Source organism: Indicator indicator, chromosome 7, assembly GCF_027791375.1.
Source record: "Indicator indicator isolate 239-I01 chromosome 7, UM_Iind_1.1, whole genome shotgun sequence".
Taxonomy (NCBI): Eukaryota; Metazoa; Chordata; class Aves; order Piciformes; family Indicatoridae; genus Indicator; species Indicator indicator.
Genome location: NC_072016.1, coordinates 34855680 through 34873787, shown reverse-complemented (window position 1 = coordinate 34873787; position 18108 = coordinate 34855680). Strand labels below are relative to the sequence as shown.

General features: G+C 47.8%; 1 protein-coding gene across 1 annotated transcript in view; it reads left to right on the top strand.

Moving 5' to 3' along the window:
• TCERG1L (transcription elongation regulator 1 like) overlaps positions 1 to 18108 on the top strand; it is a 67040-nt gene that overhangs the window by 10839 nt on the left and 38093 nt on the right. Inside the window, exon 4 of the mRNA XM_054382540.1 lies at positions 6694 to 6882. Within this exon, the coding sequence (XP_054238515.1) occupies positions 6694 to 6882 (189 nt within the window). The remainder of the gene's footprint in view (positions 1 to 6693; positions 6883 to 18108) is intronic.

The following is an 18108-nucleotide window of genomic DNA, read 5'->3' as shown; positions in this document are numbered from 1 at the left end:
TGGGTGATGATCTCTGTCTCCTGGGGCTGGTGTGGATGGGGGTGCAGGTGTGATGGAGCTGCCATGTCAGCTCTTCATTATCACTCCCTGCTCTTGACTCCTCTGGCAGAAACAGGGGAAACATCCAGTGACAAGTGTAACCCTTGTCAAAATGTATTGAATCACAGAATCATAAAAACAGAGAATTGTTTTAGTTGGAAAAGACCTCTGAGAGATGGCATCTTCATAGAGTCACAGACTGGTTTGGATGGCAAAGGACCTTTAAAGCTCATCCAGTCCAAGCCCCTGGAGGGACAGCTGTAACTAGAGCAGGTTGCTGAGAGCCCCGACTTGATCTGCAATGGTTCCAGAGATGGGGCATTTCCCACCTCTCTGGGCAACCTGGGCCAGGCTCTCACCACCCTCAGTGTCAAATATTTCTCCCTTCTCTCCAGTCTGAATCTCCCTCTTTGAGTACAAACCATCACCCCTTGTCCTGTCACAGGAAGGAGACTCCACAACCTCCCTGGGGACCCTGCTCCAGGCCTCCAGCACCCTACCACCAAAGAAGTTTCTCCTCATCTTCAGATGGAAACTCCTGGGTTCTAGTTTGCATCCATTGCCTCTTGTCCTATCACAGGATACCATTGAAAAGAGCCTGCCCCCTTCTTCTTGCCCCACACATATTTATAAACATTAATAAGATCCTCTCTCAGGCTACTCTTCTCCAGGCTCAACACCCCCAGGTCTCTCAGCCTTTCCTTATCAGACAGATGTTCCAGTCCCTTCATCATCCTTGTAGCTTCCACTGGACTCTCTCCTGTATATCCCTGTCCCTCTTGAACTGGGCAGCCTGGAACTGGACACAATACTCCAGCTCAGGTCTCACTAGGGCAGAGCAGAGGAGGACTAGCTCGTGGTCTGGGTGGATAAGCAAAACTCAAGTTCCCAGGAATGTTCTGCTCATCTGTGTTCATACTTACTTGGTTTCATTTATTTTTTTTTTCTTTTAGAGAGGTGAAAAATTCAAAAGGTCTTTAACCTGCCTGAAACTTTTTCCTCTTGCCTTTTTTTTTTTTAACGTGGGTCTTTTGGGAAAGACATGCATAAGCCTTTGGTCCAGAAGTTTTCCTGTAGGCAAAGGTGAAGACAAAGACTGAAGACTGTAATAATCAAATGCAATTTAAAGTTCATTCCATTGCAGAGAAAGTTCTCCCAATACCAATAACTTTTTAATCTGAAAGAGAAAATATGGAATTCCCCTTTTTGGGGTAAGAGTTGATCCTCATGTCTCACAAACCTTAGCAGCCTTGACTTTTGACTTGTTAGACTGACAGACCTGGGGATGAGTGACTGGAAACTGCCTGGTGGAAAGGACCTTGGGGCTGCTAGTCCTAACAGGCAACATGAGATCTAGCATGTGCCACACAACCATCATGTCTGTCTGTCAGGTTTGCATATCTCTATAGAGAAGGTTCACAACCAGCTCTTGGTGTCCTGAAAAGCTCTGTAAGGAAACTCTCACTTTGGGCAGTGGAGATTGTGGACTTTTATCAAAGATGTGCTGGTCAGACACAGCAGTGTGGCCCAGGCTGGTTTCTCCCACACCAGGAATGGTACCTGATGGTGCAGTGTTGTAGCTAGTAGGTACAGGTGTGAATATGGGTGTTCCAGATCAGGGGGTGGGAGCGCCTCTACTATGAGCACAGGCTGAGGGAGCTGGGGTTGTTCAGCCTGGAGAAGAGGAGGCTCCAGGGAGACCTAATAGCAGCCTGCCAGTACCTGAAGGAGGCTACAAGAAGGATGGAGAGAGACTGCTTACAACGGTATGTAGAGACAGGACGAGGGGCAATGGCTTCTAACTAGAAAAGAGCAGATTTAGATTGGATGTTAGGAGCAGATTCTTTACCATGAGAGTGGTGGAACACTAACAGGCTGCCCAGGGAGGTGATTGGGGCCCCATCCCTGGAGATATTCAAAGTAGAGCTCGACAATGCTCTGGGCATCCTGATCTAGTTGAGGATGCCCCTGCTGACTGCAGGGGGGCTTAGACTAGATGACCTTCAGAGGGCCATCCAACCCAGACCATTCTGTGATTCTATGATGCTGTGCTAGAAGAGAAGCTCAGCAGAAGCAGCTTGAGGAGCAGAGATTTAGACTGGAGATTAGGACCATCACCCCTTGTCCTGTCACTATGTGCCCTGCTCAGAAGTCTGTCCCCAGCTTTCTTACAGGCCCCATTTAAGTCCTGGAAGATTATTCAGAGATAATTCATCGACAGTGGGGAAATGAGATGAGGACACTGGAGGTGGGTGGGAAACCCATCACAAAGGGCAATGCACGATCCCCAAATATCTACCTGCTACCAACCGTGTGCAAAAGCGTTCTACAGGCACAGGTGAAGAAGAGGAGCTGTTCATAGAATCACAGAATGGTTTGGGTTGGAAGGTACCTTAAAGGTCATCTAGTTCCAGCCCCCCTGCCATGGGCAAGGACGCCTTCTGCTAGAGCAGGCTGCTCAAAGCCTCACCCAGCCTGACCTTGAACACCTCCAGGGAGGGGACAGCCACAACTTCCCCAGGCAACCTGTTGCAGTGCCTCACCACCCTCACTGTAAATCAGATAAATCGGATGTTATCTTAGAGGTTGACAACTTTCTGAGACGAGTATTCATCTGCTTGCAGAGTAAAGGAGAAGGCTTGATGACCCCAGACGCATTGTCCCAGCACTCCTCTCAAGTATTAACAATTATAAGGGCCATCCTTTCTTCTGGAATTATTGAGCAGGGGAAGGCAGAGAGAACTTCATCAAAGGCAAGGGAAATCACCAAAACTTCTCTTTCAACTGACTGATGAAACTTTAATGAGGGGATTGATGAAACTTTAATGAGGAAGCCCTGCTTCAGGAGCTATGCTCATCTGTGCTGGAGGAAGAGCCATCCAAGCAACTCAGGCTTACGTTCTTTTGCTGTTTTCCTGGGCTCTTGGGGAAATTGCTGCAGCTCCTCCAAAATACAAAGAAATAAAAGCAGAAGTAAACAACCTTCCTGCTTATGTCCCCTGTAGGAAGCCAGTAGAAAAGTCATTTGTTTCCAGACAGCGTTTTCATCAGAGACACAGGAGTGGTTTTGTGGATTTTTTTTCCCCATCTGCAGACAGCTTGAATGAGGGAGGGATAAGAGCAAGCTCTGGGAGGCACAAGTGTTTAACCCAGCCTGATGTTTATGTTGGTCCTCAGGCGAATCAGCATTAAACAGTTGGATTAGTTGGACACTGATGATGTTTGGTTTCATTTCCATTGTGACTGTGGCAAAAAAATCTGGGAGGTTTTTTTTTGTCTGTCAGTGGTTGAATGATCAAAACTGAAATATCTGTTTGGGCTTCTTTTTTCCTCCTTGTTTTTTTTTTTTTTTTTTTTTTGTTTTCTCTCTTAATTATTGTATCTGCAGGTGTCTTGAAGTGAACTCTTGGCCCTGACAAGAAATAATGGAAAGGTTTTGTGGTGAAGCTTACCCAAAATGTTTATTCTTCTGTTTTCCTGACGCAGAGCTTATTTTGTTGGCAAATAATTGGATACAAAGAGTTAGGAGTAAAGCTGCCAAAATTTGGTCTAATAGGCTCAGGAGCTCCAATTAGCTGCAAGCTGAGCAGGTTCCTTTCCAAACACCATGGAACTACTCTGTCCCAAACACCACCACAGAGCAAACCAGCACTTTTGATTTTCAGCCCCCAACTTCTTAGGTGGCTGAAGCCAGAGTAGGATGGAAAAGTCTGGATGAGGTGTCCAGGCTGGACAGCTGTGTAGGGGAAATAAGATCTTTTTAGAATCACAGCCTAGGTTGGATTGAAAAGGAGCTTGTAAAGGTCATCTAGTCCAGATGCAAAGACATCTGCAACTAGATCTTAAAGGTCTTTTCCAACCTTAATGATTCTATGATTCTAGAGCAGGTTGCTCAGAGCCCCAAACGGCCTGACCTGCAATGGTTCCAGGGATGGGACATCTCTCACCTCTGGGCAACCTGAGCCAGACTCTCACCAGAGTGTGCAACATTTCTCCCCTTTCTCCAGTCTGAATTTCCCTCCGAGTTCAAACCATCTCCCCATGTCCTCTCACAACAAGCCCTGCTCAAAAGTCTGTTCCCAGCTTTCTGATCTGCCCCTTTAAGCACTGCAAGGCCACCAGAAGATCTCTCTGGAGCCTTCTCTTCTCCAGTTTGAATAACCCCAACTCTCTCAGCCTGGCCTCACAGCAGAGGGCTTCCAGCCCTGCCATCATTGCTGTGACCTCCTCTGGCCCAGCTCCAACAGGTCTCTGCTGTGCTGAGGAGTCCAGAGCTGGCCCCAGCACTGCAAGCTCAGAGAGTCCTGAAGTGAGGAGTCTGATCAAACAGTGATTATTTTTTTTTTTGTTGCAGAGCTACAGTTGGCTTTTGTTGCCTGAAGGATTTCTGTGTGAGCTGAGAACATTCGCTGAATGACATAATCAGCTAATGATGGCTTAATTTTTGAACACACAGCTCCATGTAGAGAGAGGAACAGCTGGTATTTGTCAAATTAGGTTTTCTCCTTAGGATTTTTACTACTCATTTTCTTGTTTATTTAACATATTTAGCCAAGATTGAGCTCAGAAGGTCTTCCCCCCTAAGCTTGTTAGACTGAAAGGTGGATCTTACATAGTCTAAAGCGTCTCAATTAGGGGACTTGTGGGTTCTTCTGTGAAACCAAAGTTCCCTGCATGTTTTTGTTTTTTCAAACTGCAGGCTACTGCTGTGCAGAGCTGAGACATCTCAGATACTTCTGTCTATAATTTGTTGAATAGTTTGGGTTGGAAGGGAACTTGAAAATCATCCAGTTCCAACCCCCTGCCATAGGCAGAGACACCTTCCACTTGACCAGGTTGCTCAAGGCCCTGTCCAACCTGGCCTTGAACGCCTCCAGAGAGGGGGTATCCACAACCTCCTTGATCAACCTGTTCAGTGTCTCACTTCCCAATATCCCAGGAATGTTGGATGCTCGATTCAGTAGGTACCAGAGCAATTCCCATCTGGGATCTGAAGCACAAGGGACTGGTCTGCTGGAGAGCAGGTCTAGCAAAGAAGGACCTGGGACTGCTGGTGGAGAAGTTCCCCATGAGCTAGCAATGTGCCACTGTCACCAAGAAGGCCAATGGTCTCCTAGAGTACATGAAGAATGTGGCCAGCAGGTGGAGGAAGGATTTCCTCCCTATCTACTCTGCTCTAGTGAGGCAACATCTGGAGTGCTGTGTCCAGTTCTGGGCTCCCCAGGTCAAGAGAGACAGGGAACTACTGCAGAGAGTCCAGTGGAGGCTACAAAGCTGCTGGAGGGGCCATGAGCAAATCTGTGAGGAGGAAAGGCTGAGAGACCTGGAGCCATTGAGGCTGGAGAAGAGCAGCCTGAGAGGGAATGTGCTCAATACTCAGCAAGAGCTAAAGGACCTGTGCGGGGCAAGAGGATGTGGTCAGACTCTTGTCAGTGGTGCCCAGCAATCAGATAAGGGGCAACAAACTGGAACCCAGGAGGTTCCACCTGAACAGGAGAAACTTCTTTGGTGGTAGGGTGCTGGAGGCTTGGAGCAGGCTGCCCAGAGAGGTTGTGGAGTCTCTTCCTTTGGAGAGATTCCAAACCCACCTGGCCACTGTGATCTTGAACAAGTTGCTGTGTGTGGCTCTGCTTTAGCAATGGGGTTGGACTGGATGATCTCTAGAGGTCCCTTCCAACCCCCACCATGCTGGGATTCATGGATTCTGTGAAATCAGGTAAATTTGTATTTAGTAGGACTCATACTGAGGGCAGTCATTCACTGTTCTGAAGCTGTGGGAGCTGAAGGCCAACCAATATGTTCAAATATTTGACTTTTTTAATTGGTTATTTTTCATTTAACTTTAATAACTCTGCAGGGTTTTTATGTGACTCAGCCCTGTCTTGTCCCTCCAGGTTATGATGATTTGCTCACATATATGGGGATTTAATGTCTAAAAATGCACCCACTACAAGACAGGACTTTAGGGAGAATGATTAGGAAATGGGGATGGAGAGTCCTTAGCATGTTTCTAATATGATATATTCAAATCATAGAATCATAAACACTGGAAACAATCTCTGAGCTCATCGAGTCCAACCTCCTACCTAACACCACCATGGCCATTAAACCATGTCCCCAAGTGCTGTGTCCACAGATTTCTTGAACACTTCCTGGAATGGGGACTCCACCACCTCCCTGGGCAGCCTGTTCCAATGCCTGGCCACTCTTGCATGAAAGAAATTATTCCTAATCTCCAACCTAAACCTCCCCTGGCACAATTTCAGGCCATTTCCTCTCCTCTCACCTGATATTAGGGAGGGGAGGCTGACCCCCACCTGGCTCCAGCCTCCTTTCACAAAGTTGTAGAGAGCCAGAAGGTCTCCCCTCAGCCTCCTTTTCTCCAAGCTGAGCAACCCCAGGCCCCTCAGCTGCTCCTCACCACACCTTTCTCCAGACCCTTCAGCAGCTTTGTTGCCTTTCCCTGGACCCACTCCAGCACCTCAGTTTCTCGTGCCTCATGAACGAGGACCTGTAAAAGGCGGAGGCCATGTGGAAAATGCTGCAGATGCTTGTCCGTCTTGGATTGAAATGCAGAATGCTGAAAGATCATCTTCCCTAAATCCTCTGATTTCCAGTTAAAACTGAAATCTCTTTTATCTCCCCATTCTCCAGGTGGCTGCCAGAACAGCCTTAAACCAGTCAGCAGCAATCAAGCCCTGGCGCTGGCCACCACGGCCACCACCGCGATGCTGTCAGTGGACCCTGAAGCCCCTCAAGGACCTTCAGCACCAAGCTTCCAGCCCTGCCACTTGCTGACCTTCTCACCTATCAAAATTCCACTCTTAGCTTCGCCTTTTCAAGGTAAGGTCACTGCTGGTGGCACTCATGAGTGGCTTTTTGTGTTGAGAGGCTTCTGAGTGTGGGGTTTGGTGCGTTTTGGGAAATACCCAGGAGAAATATCTGGGAACAGGGTAACCTGGAAAGAAAGTGGTGGTTTTTGGAGCAGTTGTGAGGTATTGTCTGGAGTTGAAAGCTGCATCTACATTTGTTGTGTTTATGTTGCTGTGGTGTTTGAGCCATGTCCTCCATCACCTTAGGAACTTCTGTATGGAAAATGTGGCACCAGATTTTTGCAGTAGGTTGCAATGCTGGCAGCTGAAAGGGAACTGCAGTAGACTTCAGTAGAATGTTTGGATGTTTATAAAATATGCTGGAAGGATGTAGACATGGTTGGGTATTTTTCACAGAAGATTTTTTTGGTGCATGAAGAAGAGTGTGGCCAGCAGGTAAATGCAGGTTCTCCTCCCCATCTACTCTGCCTTGTGAGGCCATATCTGGTCATAATGTGTCCAGCTCTGGGCTCTCCCCAGTTCAAGAGAGTCCAGTGGAGATGCTGAGGGGCCTGGAGCCATCTGTGTTAGGAGGAAAGGCTGAGTGACCTGGGGCTGTTGAGCCTGGAGAAGAGCAGCCTGAGAGGGGATCTGATCAGTGCTCAGCAAGAGATAAAGGACCTGGGGTTGGGGATGGCCAGGAGAATGGGGCCAGACTCTTATTGGTTGTGCCCAGTGACCTGACAAGGGGCAATGGGCATAAACTTGAACCCAGGAGATTCTACCTGAACAGGAAGAGAAACTTTTTTGGTGTGGGGGTGCTGGAGCCCTGGAGCAGGCTGCCCAGGGAGGTTGTGGAGTCTCCTTCTCTGGAGAGATTCCAACCCCACCATTGTGATCCTGGTCAGGCTCCTGGGTCCACTCCTGTGGGTACCCCTGTGTTAGCAGGGGGGTTGGATTGGATGATCTCCAGAGGTGTCTTCCAACCCCCTCCATTCTGGGATTCTGTGAGATGTGGTTGCTTACTGGAAAAACCTTAATTTTCTTAACATGTCTTGGTGTAACAACTTTCTGAAGGTGGCAATTGAGGAATGGCAGCCCTGACTCTCTGTTGAAGCCTGGCTCATTTCAAGCCTTCAGGGTGATTTTTGAAACTGCACTTCCAATGTTTCAGGCTGCCTTTAGAAATGCTATGTAGCAATTAAGTTGAAAATTTAAATTATGGGTGCATGTTCCATCTTTTTTGGTCCTTGAAGTGTAACACAGCATGATGAGATTGAATTTCAGCGAGGAGATGCAGTGATGGTTTTTGGTGTGCAGATGAAATTTGAGAAATACATCTCAGATGAGGAAGGTGTCCCTGCTCAGGGCAGGGGGGGTGGAAATAGATGATCTTCAAGGTCCCTTCCCAACACAGACCATTCTATGAATCTGTGAGTTATTGGTCCTGTGGGGCAGCCCTTAGATCACCTGGAGAAATGCCTGCCGAGGACCCAGGGCAGTGGTTTTCTGTTCAGAAAGGCTGAAGAGGAAGGGAATAAAGGTTCAGATCTTTTAGACTTTGAGAGAAGGTTGGTAATGACCTAAGAACCAGAAGCTGACTGAAAAGGATAGATTTAGACTTAACATTAAGAAGTAGTTCTTTACTGCAAGGATGGTAAGACACTGGAATGGGTTGCCCAGAGAAATTGTGGATGCCTCATCCCTGGAAGTGTTTTAGACCAGGCTGGATGTGGCCTGGAGCAACCTGGCCTAGTGGAAGGAGTCCCTGCCCATGACATGTGGTTGGAACTAGGTGATCTTTAAGGTTTACTCCAATTCAAGCCATTCTATGATTGCAAAGAAGCTCTTTACTGTGAGGCAGTTGGAATAGTGGAATACTGGAACAGGTTGTCCAGGGAAGTGTTAGATGCCCCATCCCTGGAGATACTCAAGTTCAGACTTGATGGGGCTCTGAGCAACCTGATTTAGTTGGGGATGTCCCTGATGACTGCAGGGGGATTGTACTCACTGAGCTCAAGAGGTCCCTTCCAACCCAACCTTCAGTGAATCACTGCTGTGGGGCAGGGAGTTGGTGATGCTTCCCATGGGATATTTGAACCACAGAAACCATGAGAAGAGAATCCAAAAGGAAAAAAAAAATCTATTTGCCATCTGTGCAGAAAAGCAGAATTAGGGAGGTTGTGGATGCCCCCACCCTGGAGATGTTGAAGGCAAGGTTGGATGAGGCCTTGAGCAGCCTGGTCTGGTGTGAGATGTCCCTGCCAATGGCAGCAGGATTGGAACTTGAACAATCTTTAAGGAACTGGATGATCTTTAAGGAACTAGATGACTGCTAAGGTCCCTTCCAACCCAAACCATTCCATGAATCTGTGGAATCTATTTGCTCTGCCCCAAGTTGAGCTTCTGGGGTAGTCTGGGAGGGAAGACTTTGGGTTTGCAGCTGCAGAGGTGAGCCCTGTATGAAGCGTTGTCCACAATGGGATGTTCTGTTGAGGGGAGGCTGTGCTGTGTGGCTGAGTGGCTCAGCTCTGCAGTGATAAACATGTCAGGCCATGGTAATTGTTGCCTTCTCCTGGAATGGGTGGGTGAGAGGCTATCAAATATCAGTGTGAGTGCCTGAGCAATCACCCTGTTATCAATCCTTCATGGGAAACCACGGGCTGCTGCCTGCTTGTTCCTCCAGAATATAGAGTAGCTTTGTAGAGAAGAAAAGCTTGGACATGCCTGGTCCTTGTGCAGTGACATGGTGGAGCTCCAGCTGCCTGTTCCTCTCTATTAATCACCATCTCTGGAGGGGAGGCTGGTCCCTTCACCAAGCCTTCCATAAAACACTTTTATGAAATTCCTTTTTATTGTGCTGGCAACTTGAAGGTGTTGTCAACATCAGCTTGATGGACAACTTCCACAACTAGTATTCAGGTGCCCTTGGGACAGTGACAAGGCTGGCATCCTCTGAGGGGCATAGACCTGGACATAGGAGGTTCCATATGAACATGTGAAGGAACCTTTTTATTTTGAGGGTGGCAGAGCCCTAGAGCAGGCTGGCTGGAGAGGTGGTGGAGTCTCCATCTCTGGAGATGTTCAGGGCATGTCTGGATGTGTTCCTGTGTGATTAGGTTTGGGTGATCCTCTACTGGCAGGAGGGTTGGACTTGATCTTCAGAGGTCCCTTCCAACCCCTACCATTCTGTCATCCTCTGGCTGAGTCCAGGAAGGTACACTCAGAGCTGCCTGATACAAGAGGGGTGAGGGTTTGTCCATCTGAACTGAAGGAGCCAAGCCATTGATAGGCACAGGTGACAAGGAGCTACTGAAGAGGGTCCAGTGGTGGCTCTGGAGATGCTGAGGGGCCTGGAGCATCTCTGTGAGGAGGAAAGGCTGAGAGCCCTCAGGTTGTGGAGAGCCTGGAGGAGAGCAGCCTGAGAGGGCATCTGATCAAAGCTCAGCAAGAGCTGAAGGACCTCTGTGGGGTGAGAGGATGTGGCCAGACTCTTGTCAGTGGTGCTGAGTGACAGGACAAGGGGCAATGGGCACAAACTGGAACCAAGGAAGTTCCACTTGAAGAGGAGGAGAAAATTCTTTGGTGTGAGGGTGCTGGAGCCCTGAATCAGGCTGCACAGAGAGGTTGTGGAGTTTCCTTCTATGAAGAGCTTCCAAACCCCCCTGGCCATTGTGATCCTGGGCAAGCTGCTGTGGGTGCCCTGCTTTAACAGGGGCGTTGGACTGTGTGATCTCTAGAGCTTCCTTCCAACTTCCACCATGCTGGGATTGAAAATGGAGAAGCACTTTCAGAAGCTTTAAACCCAGGATGTACTTTCACCCTCTGCCAAGATGCAGCAGGTGAGCTTCTGAAGTTAATAGCCATGTTTAATGGCCATGGTGGTCTTAGGCTGATGCTTGGACTCAATGACCTTAGAGGTCTTTTTTTCCAAAACATTTGTATGATTCTAAGTTGGGTTTAAGTTAATGTAGAGGAGCAAATGGTCAGCTGGCCAAGGGCGACTCCCTGCTGTCCATAACAAACCTCTCTGCTGCCAGAGAAGCTGATGGCTGGGGAAGCATCAAGAATGTGTCATCTCATGTAGAGTAGTCCCAGCGTGGAGCATGGTTTGTGCTGCTGTTGGCAGAGACATCCATGTGCTGGTGTGTGTGTGGAGGATGACTCATTGTGCTCCAGGAGAAATACATCTTGGAGAGAGTGTAGTCTGTGAACCCTCAGGGGAGGCTGTGTTTGAGTTGTAAATGAATGTGGAAATTAATGAACTTGCCATGTTCTCCTTGTTCCCTTTTGCTGTGAAGCCAGGCTGAGGGAGTTGGGGTTGTTCAGCCTGGAGAAGAGAAGGCTCCAGGGAGACCACCTGGTGGCCTTCCAGTGCTTAGACTGTGCACTGTTCTCTGGTCACCGAGAAGGTCAACATCATCTGGGCATGGATCAGGAATGGTGGGGCCAGCAGGGGTAGGGAAGTGATTGTCCCCCTCTGCTGGGGACAAGTGAGGCCACTGCAAGAAGGACATTGAGATGCTGGAGCATGTCCAGAGAAGGGCAATGACGCTGGTGAAAGGTCTGGAGAACAGGGTGAGGAGTAGCTGAGGGAACTGGGGTTGCTCAGCCTGGAAAAAAGGAGGCTGAGGGGAGAGCTTCTGGCTCTCTACAACTCCCTAAGAGAAGGTTGGAGCCAGGTGGGAGTTGGTCTCTTTTTTTTTTCTAGTATCAAGTGATAGAATGAGAGGAAATGGCCTGAAATTGTGCCAGGGAAGGTTTAGGTTGGACATTAGGAACAATTTCTTTGCTGCAAGAGTGGTCAGGCATTGGAACAGGCTGCCCAGGGAGGTGGTGGTGGAGTCACCATCCCTGGAGATGTTCCAGAAATGTATGGACATGGCACTTGGGGTCATGGTTTAATGGTCATTGTGATGTTGGGCTGATGGTTGGCCTAGATGATCTTGGAGACCTTTTCCAACCCAAGAAATTCTATGTTTCTATAATTAGAAAGCTGGGGCAGACTTTTGAACAGGGCCTGTGATAGGACAAGGGGTGATGGTTTGAACTCAAAGGAGATTCAGGCTGGAGAGAAGGGAGAAATGTTTGACACGGAGGGTGGTGAGAGCCTAACCCAGATTACACAAGACAATGTTCATGCAGTTGGAATTAGGAAACAGAAAATCAGATTATTTCTAACTAAAATCTACGTCTAGGTTGGTGTTTATTGAGCATTGTGTGCTTAATTATCCACTGTTAATTGATTGTCCTGGAGATCAGGGTTCTAACACTACCTCGTGCTGAACTAATCACAGCAGTTTGTTTGATCAATAAACTTTTAATGGGCTATTTACTCCTAAAGGAGACCTTTAGTATGATTGGTTTTGCAGCTTTACAGTTTGGCTCTGTTAATTTCTGCCATCTCATTAGTAAATCCGGGGAGTTAGTAAAGAAATGCCAAGTTAGTGAGGTATGGCTTCCTTTTAGAAGGAATTTTTTGGGGGGCTCCTTGAAGCAAATTGCCAGGTCCCATGGGTTTAGGAATTATAGAATTGTTTGGGCCAGAAATTACTTTTAAGATCATTGAGTCCAACAACGAACCCAAGGCCACCACAGTTATTAAACCATGCCCCAAAGTACCATGTCCATACGTTTCTTGAACACCTCCAGGGATGATGACTTCACCACCACCTCCCTGGGCAGCCTGTTCCAATGTCTGACCACTCTTGAAGGAAAGAAATTATTCCTGGTCTCCAACTTGAACCTATTCAATTTCAGTTTGATGAGTGTTGGAAGGGACTGCTGCAGATCATCTAGTCCAGCCCTCCTGATAAATTAGGTTTGCCTAAATCAACTTCTGTGGGATGCTGGGGAGAAACCCAATTGGGTCTTTGGCCCTGAGGCTACACAGATGAGGGTGGGATATTCTGGTCTAGAGAGGATGGTGCAGGCTTGTGCTCTTGCCTCTGTTATGGTGGAAGTTCCTGTAACCATGTTTGCTGCTGGGTATTTGCTTGGAACTGCAGTGAGCTTAGAAAGAAACAAATGTCCTCAGCACAGGAGAGACATGGACATTCTGGAGTGAGGCCAGAGGAGGTCACAGCAATGATGGCAGGGCTGGAAGCCCCTCTGCTGTGAGGCCAGGCTGAGAGAGTTGGGGTTGTTCAGCCTGCAGAAAAGAAGGCTCCTATGTGGCCTTGCAGTGCTTCAAGGGGCTGATCAGAAAGCTGGGGAGAGACTTTGAGCAGAGGCTGTTGTGACAGGATAAGGGGTGAAGGTTTGAACTCAGAGGGAGAGAGACTGGAGAGAAGGAAGGAATATTTGAGGGTGGTGAGGGCCTGGGCCAGGTTGCCCAGAGAGGTGGGAGATGCCCCATCCCTGGAACTATCACAGGTCAGGTCGTGTGGGGCTGTGAGCAGCCTGCTCTGGTTGCAGATGTCCCTGCTGACTGCAGGGGGGTTGGAGTAGGTGGCCTTTATAGGTCCCTTCCCACCCAAAGCAGTCTGGGTTTCTGTGATAAGCCAGGTCTTGTGGCTATCAGCTTTGCCATGCAGCTGTGAGGTTTTTGTACTGTTTCCAGATCCTTTACTCCATTCCCTGCCTGCCCAGCACAGGAGCTCTCAGCACACTGCACTTGATGCCATTTTTTGCATACAAAAATCCCTTTTTTTCTTGATGTTTTTTAAACCAAGCTAAACATTTCCATTTTCCTTGGCTGCCTGGGTCTGTGATGTTCTGCTTCTTTTTCACTGAGTTTTCATTGGGTTTCTCATGCTATCTGTTGTCATTCCCTCACCTTGAACTCTGCTTCTCACTTGTTAAAATCCAGCAGTCCCTTGAAGAACTCCCTTGTGAGAGCTTCCTTGTAGGAAGCTGCTGAGACATAGGAACACTGTGGTGTCTTCCATACAGTCCATAGAGAAATGAGAGAAAATGCTGATTTAGCCATCTTCTAATGATGAATATCCTCAATATAAGAACTGTCAAGATCATCAAGTCCAAGGGCTTGCCTAGAGCTCACAATCCCACCATTACTGCTAAGCCACCACCACTACAACAGAATCATAGAATTGCTTTGGCTGGAAAAGATCTCAGAATCACACAGTCAACCAGGTTGGAAAAGACCTCAGAGATTATCAAGTCCAACCTATTACCTAACACCTCCTGACAGCTAAACCATGGCTCCAAGTGCCACATCCAATCTTTTTTTGAACACTTTCAGGGATGGTGACTCCACCACCTCCCTGGGCAGCACATTCCACTGGCCAATTACTCTTTCTGTGAAGAACTTTCTCTTCACCTTGAGCCTAAACTTCCAAACTTCAACCTAAGACCACCATGGCCATTAAACTGTGTACCAAAGTGCCATGACCTTAAAGCAGGGGCACCCACAGCAGCTCAACCAGGGTTAAAATGGCCAGCTGGGTTTGGAATCAATCCTGAGGAGACTCCACAACCTCTCTGGGCAGCCTGCTCCAGGGCTCCAGCACCATCACACCAAACAAATTTCTTCTCTTGTTCAGATGGAACCTTCTGGGTTCCAGTTTGTGCCCATTGCCCCTTGTCCTGTCACTGGGTACCACTGACAAGAGTCTGGCCACATCCTCTTGCCCTGCACAGGTCCTTTAGCTCTTGCTGAGCATTGAGAAGATTCCCCCCTCTGGATGAATCTTCTCCAGGCAAAACAGCCTCAGGTCTCTCAGCCTTTCCTCATCACAGAGATGCTTCAGACCTCTCAGCATCTTTGCAGCCTGCCCTGGACCCTCTCCAGTAGTTCCATCTGTCTTGAACTGGGGAGCCCAGAACTGGACACAGGACTCCAGATATGTCCTCACCAGGGCAGAGGAGGAAAACCTCCCTTGACCTGCTGGCTACACTCTTCATGCACCCTAGGAGACCATTTGCCTTCTTGACCACAAGGGCATGTTGCTGTCCCATGGATAACTTATTGTCCACCCACACTCCAAGGTCCTTCTCTGAAGAGCTGTTTTCTGGAAGGTCAACCCTTAATTTGAACTGGTTCCAGCAGTGCTGCTGGAGATGTTTTGGGGTTTTTATTCCTTTTCTCTTTCCATCTTCTCTCACCCACCAGTGGTTCTGCTCATCCATGTACTGGGCAAAATGTTCCCTTAAATATTTAATGCTAGACTTGCTGTTAACTGAGTTTTAGTGCCAGTGTTAACATCAAACCTCAACTGGAGCTTGCAGACATGCAACTACTTGGTGGTCTGGGCTCCATCTTCATGTTTATTATTTGCTCTGCTGGTAAAGAGAAAACTGAATTTTCCAGGTCTTTGAGGATGACTTTATCTTAAAAAAACCCAAACCAAACCAAACCAAAAAAAAAAAAAAAAAGTCCCAAACCAAACAACCTACCTAAAATGCAATAAACTTTGGGACTGCAAACAGCTTTGTGGAGAAATTGAGGTATGGGATGGCTCCTTGGCTTCTGCTACCACTTTTATGGCTAATTGGGGTATTTATTTTGTTACCCTCACTTACAATTTCTTAATTATTGGAGGGAGAAAGGTAAGGGCTGAGCCTGTGGAGATGGACTCTGCAAATTAGGAGTGAGGACAAATATTAAAAGAGGCACCATCTGCCATGGAACCCATTTGCCACCTGTTCCCCTGCTTTCAGATCTAGCTAATAGTTTCCAGTTAAGGTTTGAGGCTGCCACAGAACAGCTGGGAAGTGACTAAGTGTTTTTCCTCTCTATACCTTTAACAGCCCAGCAACACTCTGAGTTAAAACCAGCTCTTAATGCCAGCCATTTTCAATGTGCTCTTCCCTCTGCCTCTCAGCTTGCTTCTTGAGCAAGTTCTGCTGATGGAAACCACTGTTTTGTAACTACACTCAATTATTTTGATGGTGCTGTCTGCAAGAAACTCCTTCTCCTCCAAAGCAAACTAAAGTGTGATGGCTGTCTCAGAGTGGTCACAGCACTTAGAACCATAGAATTGTTTGGGTTGGAAAAGCCCTCTAAGAGTCCAACAGTGAACTCAAGACCACCATGGCCCCTAAACCATGTCTGCTGGTGCCATATCCACAGGTTTCTTGAATGCTTCCAGGGATGGTGACTCCACCACCTCCCTGGGCAGCCTTTTCCAATGCCTGACCACTCATGCAGGAAAGAAATTGTTCCTAATCTTCAGCCTAAACGTTTCCTGGCACAATTTCAGGCCATTTCCTTTCCTTCCATCACCTGATACTAGCGAGGTCTCAGGCCAGGTTGAGGGAAGGTAGAGTGACAGCAGAGTTACTCCTGTGGAACCTTTAAGCTCAGCCTAAAATCTTCCCTCACTGATTTCTTGACACCATTCTAGGTGACATGGAATCACAGACTGGTTTGGGTAGAAAAGGACCTTTAAAGGTCGTGCAGTCCAACCCCCTGCAGTCAGAAGGGGCATCTGCAACTTTGAGGATCTTTTCCAACCCAGTGCAACCTTTGACTCTGTAAATGTGATGTCCATCCATTTTGGAAGCTACTCCATTCCTCTCTGGGTGTCCTGCCTGTCTCTCAGCAGAAGCAGCTTGACTTTGAATACTGAGCAGTTCTAACAAGCTTGTTGTAAATGATCTGCCCAGCTTTAATGCTGTGTAACGAAGCAAGCAAATGAATGTTTATAGTTATTAAAGTGATCACTTCCTACTCCAGCTAATATCCAGCAGAAAATGACTTCTCTGTGTCATATCTCTGTTGGCACATGCAAGAGGAGGCACCACTGTGGGGTGGGTTTTGAAGCTCCAAGTGGCAGAGATCACAGTTGAATAAGCATCAGTTTTCTCCTCCTGTTGGACAGTAAATATCTGCTGGAAACTGCAACTGCTCAGCTGCCCAGTTAAGAGTCTCTAAGAACTGGAGTGGTTGTTCAACAAGGACTCCATGAGCCAACAATGTGCTCTCGAGGTGGCCAGGGGTCTCCTGCTGTGTATTGAGTGGGGCCAGAGGGTCAAGGGAGGTTCTCCTCCTCCTCTGCCCTAGTGAGGGCACAGCTGCAGTCCTGGGTCCAGTTTTGGGCTCCCCAGCACAGGTGAGACAGGGGACTGGAGAGAGTCCAGGAGAGACTCCAAAGATGCTGAGGGGCCTGAAGCATCTCTGTGAGGAGGAAAGGCTGAGAGACCTGGGGCTGTTGAGCCTGGAGAAGAGCAGCCTGAGAGGGGATCTGATCAATGCTCAGCAAGAACTAAAGGACCTGTGCAGGGGCAAGGGCATGGGGCCAGACTTTTGTCAGTGGTGCCCAGCAACCAGACATGGGCAATGGGCACAAACTGGCACCTAGGAGGTTCCACTTGAAGAGGAGGAGAAAGTTATTTGGTGTGAGGGTGCTGGAGCCCTGGAGCAGGCTGCCCAGAGAGGTTGTGGAGTCTCCTTCTCTGGTGAGCTTCCAACCCAACCTGTCCATTGTGATGCTGGGCAAGCTGCTGTGGGTGCCCTGCTTTATCAGGGGCATTGGGCTGGATAATCTCCAGACATCTCTTTCAACTCCCATTATGCTGGTATTCTGTTTCTGAAGGTGGTTCCTGTTGTTTGTGTGAAAATTCAGCTTTTTCTTTGAGTCTTTAAGACAAGCATCCTGCGTGAGAAGGAGAGGCAGAGTGGTCTGGGGCAGAACTTTCTAATATTGTAGGGTTTTGGTTCCATCTTTATTGAAAAAAATACCATCAATAATGGAGCATTTATTGATGCAAAGACCTGGATGGACTGAAGTGGCTTTGTGGGTCATGCTGCAGTCAGTCTGTACATACAGAGGGTGATTTCCAAGGCATTAAGAGGATGTTTTTCTGGGCCTATCTTATCTATCCTTAGGAAAAGACATCTCTAATCCTCCTTTTTACTGCAGATATGACTAAGTGGAAGTGGAAGGCAAGATTTTCTGGCAGGATAAAAATACCCTCTCAGAGGGATTGTCCTGCTGTGGCACTTCATCTTATCTCCTGTAAGGATCCCACGGCCAGGCTGCTATCAGTTACAAATTAGTCCTGCTTCATTTCTGCTGTCTTCTAGGGTAAACAGCTCTTTTCTCCAGGGTGGACCGGAAGGAACAGGTTCAGTGTCTTGAATGTAATATCAAGTTATTGACAATAGCAAAACAACCCACTTAATTAAATATTTCACGTAGCAGTTAAAGAAGACAAACAACCCAAAGCCTTCTCATTCATGCCCAACTGTTTGCTTGGTAAATGTCATGGAAGTCAGGCTTAATTTACTCTGTGTTTAACTGCTTGGTAAAACAAGGAGTAAGGGTTTTGCTGTTCCTTTTTTTTCCTCTCT